General features: G+C 38.2%; 1 protein-coding gene across 1 annotated transcript; it reads left to right on the top strand.

Annotated features, from left to right (window-relative positions):
* Window positions 1–1,338: 1,338 nt before the first annotated feature.
* Window positions 1,339–2,494, top strand: LOC110444965 (the record flags this gene model as incomplete). The annotated part of the gene is made up of 2 exons (XM_021489327.1): window positions 1,339–1,628; window positions 2,208–2,494. Coding segments are annotated over 2 exons (562 nt in total), but the record flags the coding sequence as incomplete, so codon positions are not given.
* Between the last annotated feature and the right edge of the window lie 680 nt (window positions 2,495–3,174).

Raw genomic sequence — 3,174 nt, 5'->3', positions numbered from 1 at the left:
CCCAGCGTTGGAGGGCTAATGATTGTAGACAGGCAGACGCCTTAAGCACTCGGCTACCGTGACCCAGTGTTGGAGGGCTAATGGTCGTAGACGGGGTTAAGGGGTTGTTTGCTGCAGGGTCCTACACTTCCTAGACGAGTACACGGATGTCATTACAGTGTTTTAGTAATATTTTCTACTAGGAAAAGGGACCATTCATCTTATAACTACATCTCGGAAGGAAAGCCACGATTCCCACTCAGAAGGGCATACATATATGTTTTGCTAGGCTTTCAGAGATAAATACTAAAATTCTTCAAAGATAACTTGCGGACCTAAATCCTTACCACATAACCCTATATTAGTACTTGACATGAGGAGATGAACACTATAATGCTACCAGAATCGGTCCTTAGTCCAGTCTCTCCCTAATTGACAAAGATTCTGGGTCATTTAAACGGTTGAAATCCCGACCATATAGTCACATAATAATACAATAACATGTATAAGATATGAAAAGATGAATGCATTCATACTACCAGGAATGAAGTAACGAAGTAACGTAACAAATTCAGTACATGCAAACAGTCGGTATCCTCACAAATTACCATCTAAATCGTTTGCTTTGACTGCAGAAACGAAACACAATTATGCAAGTAGGATTGGTCTCCGGGTCCAGTTCCATTCCTGATGACGCAGTAGGTCCAGGGACTAGTTGAGTTACCCAATCAAGAATCATTTATACATGTAACACAACTGATAGATTTAGAGTCGATATATTAAAATGGTTGAAATTTCCACCCTTCAAGAAAGTAAACATTTGTTATGCAGGAAGAGCCGACTACTCTTAGGCAGTCAGGAATTCGCCAAGGGCTGGGCCCCTACCTCGCGGACTTAGTGCCATAACCCAGCCAGTCCCCTTTACACAATGCACATATATAAGGCTCTTAACAAAATTTGCATACAATGAGTGCATGGTTTCTTAAAACCTTGAATTCAATGCTTTATAAAGAAGAGTGAAGCCTCTTGGAGACTGATGGCTAATGTTCAAAAGAGGGAAATTTGGTGTTGAGTATTTAAAAAAACGGCAATTCTTGACGAGTATATTTTTCTTAGTTTGCTATGAAATATTACTACGACCCTGACATCATATGCTGTTAAAGTAACGATTCTCTCCTGATTGGTACTGCGAGGCAAAGCCCAGAATAAGATATTTTTGAAATATTAATAATGAAGAAAATATTTAAATATTTCGGTGAGAGATACAGGCGCTTTAGGTCTCATTGTGAAGCCTTTTTGAGCTTGTTTATTTAATAAACCAGATATGACATGCCTTGCATTTCATATATTGTTTTCCAGAAATCACATGTCTTGCCTTCCATTTATTGTTTCAGATATTGTAAAACCACAGGTGACATGCCCTCCCTCCCGTACAATTTCAGTAAAAGATGTTTCCTCATCTGAGGAGGTGGACACTGTGCTTGAAAGCGACATCATCAAGTCGGATATTGTAGGTATAACAGATGTTATCATCAATCCTACTACCCTGACTGTGAGTGGCAGTAATCTGGGCAGTCATATTGTCACAATCATAGTACGGGATGCTGCTTCCAACTCGGCTGTCTGCAACTTTGATGTGGCCGTCAAAAGTAAGTTATTACAGGAATTTACAGTTCACTTTAACAATTCAACATTATGAAATAGTGAATTTATCGCAACCTTTGATATAAATATAGTTTTATAATAATGGATATAAGTGTAAAAACACAGTCGGAGGATACTGTCCTACATGTTTTAACTTAAAGGAGATTTTTACGACCTAGATTTATGATAGAGTTTAATTAAACAGGTAATTTGTCCTTTTGTAATATGTAACGTTGTTATGCCTGACATGTTATAAATATTATGATACCTTCATTTTCCAAATTGTATAACATGTCAGACTAACTGATATAAGATGTTGTGAAGTGTCATAGTATTCAGCAAAGCATTCGGCTGGTCACAATAATCTTAATGCCATAATACCTCTCAACAGCTAGTGAAATATTTGAATGATCACTATGTATCATTTTAACTGAATTTCATGTTCATCGTATTCAATATACGTATCTTAACACTAATATGTATTTGGTGTCATTAAATACTACATATCATCTTTTCGGTGTATTATTGAACATAAAAGTGACAAGAAACCTATTCTAATTACATTTTTCATTTTGTTTTTTTAGTTGATCCCTGTTCACCTTTAGCATTGACTACGCCCTTACATGGAAGTAAAGTTTGCAATGAAGTAGCAGGTGGTTACTCCTGTACACTAACCTGTGAGTCAGGCTATGTGTTCTACCAATATCCTACTACTAACCTATCCATGCAGTGCAGAATGGGAAATCCCTGGAATCCAGAAGCGGTGCCTGCATGTGTCCCAGGTAAGGGTTGTTCTTGCTTATGTCCCAGGCAAGGACTTACCTCTGTGAATGAAAGACAATGTGTCTGCAAGTAAGTGTCCCAGGTAATGATTGTTCTTGCTAATGTCCCAGGCAAGGACTTGCCTCTGTTAATGAAATACAATGTGTCTGCATGTGTGTCCCAGGTCATTTGTCTTGTTGTGTCCTAGGTAAGGATTGTATCACAGATAAGAGTTTACCCTTTGTATCCAAATAAGGACTGTACCTGTGTGTGTCCCTGATAAGGACTGTACCTGTGTACGTGTGAAAATCCATGTTAAGAATGTTATCTATGTAAATTCCAAGTAAAGACTGTAATTCTGTGTGTGTCACTGATAAGGAGTGTACCTTTGTGTATCCAAGGTAAGGACTGTTGCCGTATGTGTCCGGCTGCAGACTGCTCCTGTGTGTGTCCCTGATAAGAACTCAAATATGAAAGACATTTGCTTTGAAGATACACAAAGGGGAAGTAACTCCTTCAAAGCAGATTGTATAATAGTGATGTGAAGATAGTTTCCCGTTTATTTAAGGACTAGTAATAAACAAGTTTTCAAAAACGATTTATCTAACGTAGCTATAGCTACACTTTTTAGGTCACCTGCGACTAGTGACCTATTCTAATCGCCTTCTGTCCGTCGTCGTCCGTCGTGCTTCGATCGTCGGTAAACAATTTACATTTTCAATTTCTTTTCCAAAACCCTTGATCCAATTTCAATGAAATTTTGCAGAAACCTTCCATGGCCTTTGGTTA

The sequence above is a fragment of the Mizuhopecten yessoensis genome, unplaced genomic scaffold (genome assembly GCF_002113885.1).
Source record: "Mizuhopecten yessoensis strain PY_sf001 unplaced genomic scaffold, ASM211388v2 hete_36127582, whole genome shotgun sequence".
In the NCBI taxonomy this organism is placed as follows: domain Eukaryota; kingdom Metazoa; phylum Mollusca; class Bivalvia; order Pectinida; family Pectinidae; genus Mizuhopecten; species Mizuhopecten yessoensis.
This window is presented reverse-complemented; position numbering and strand designations above follow the sequence as displayed.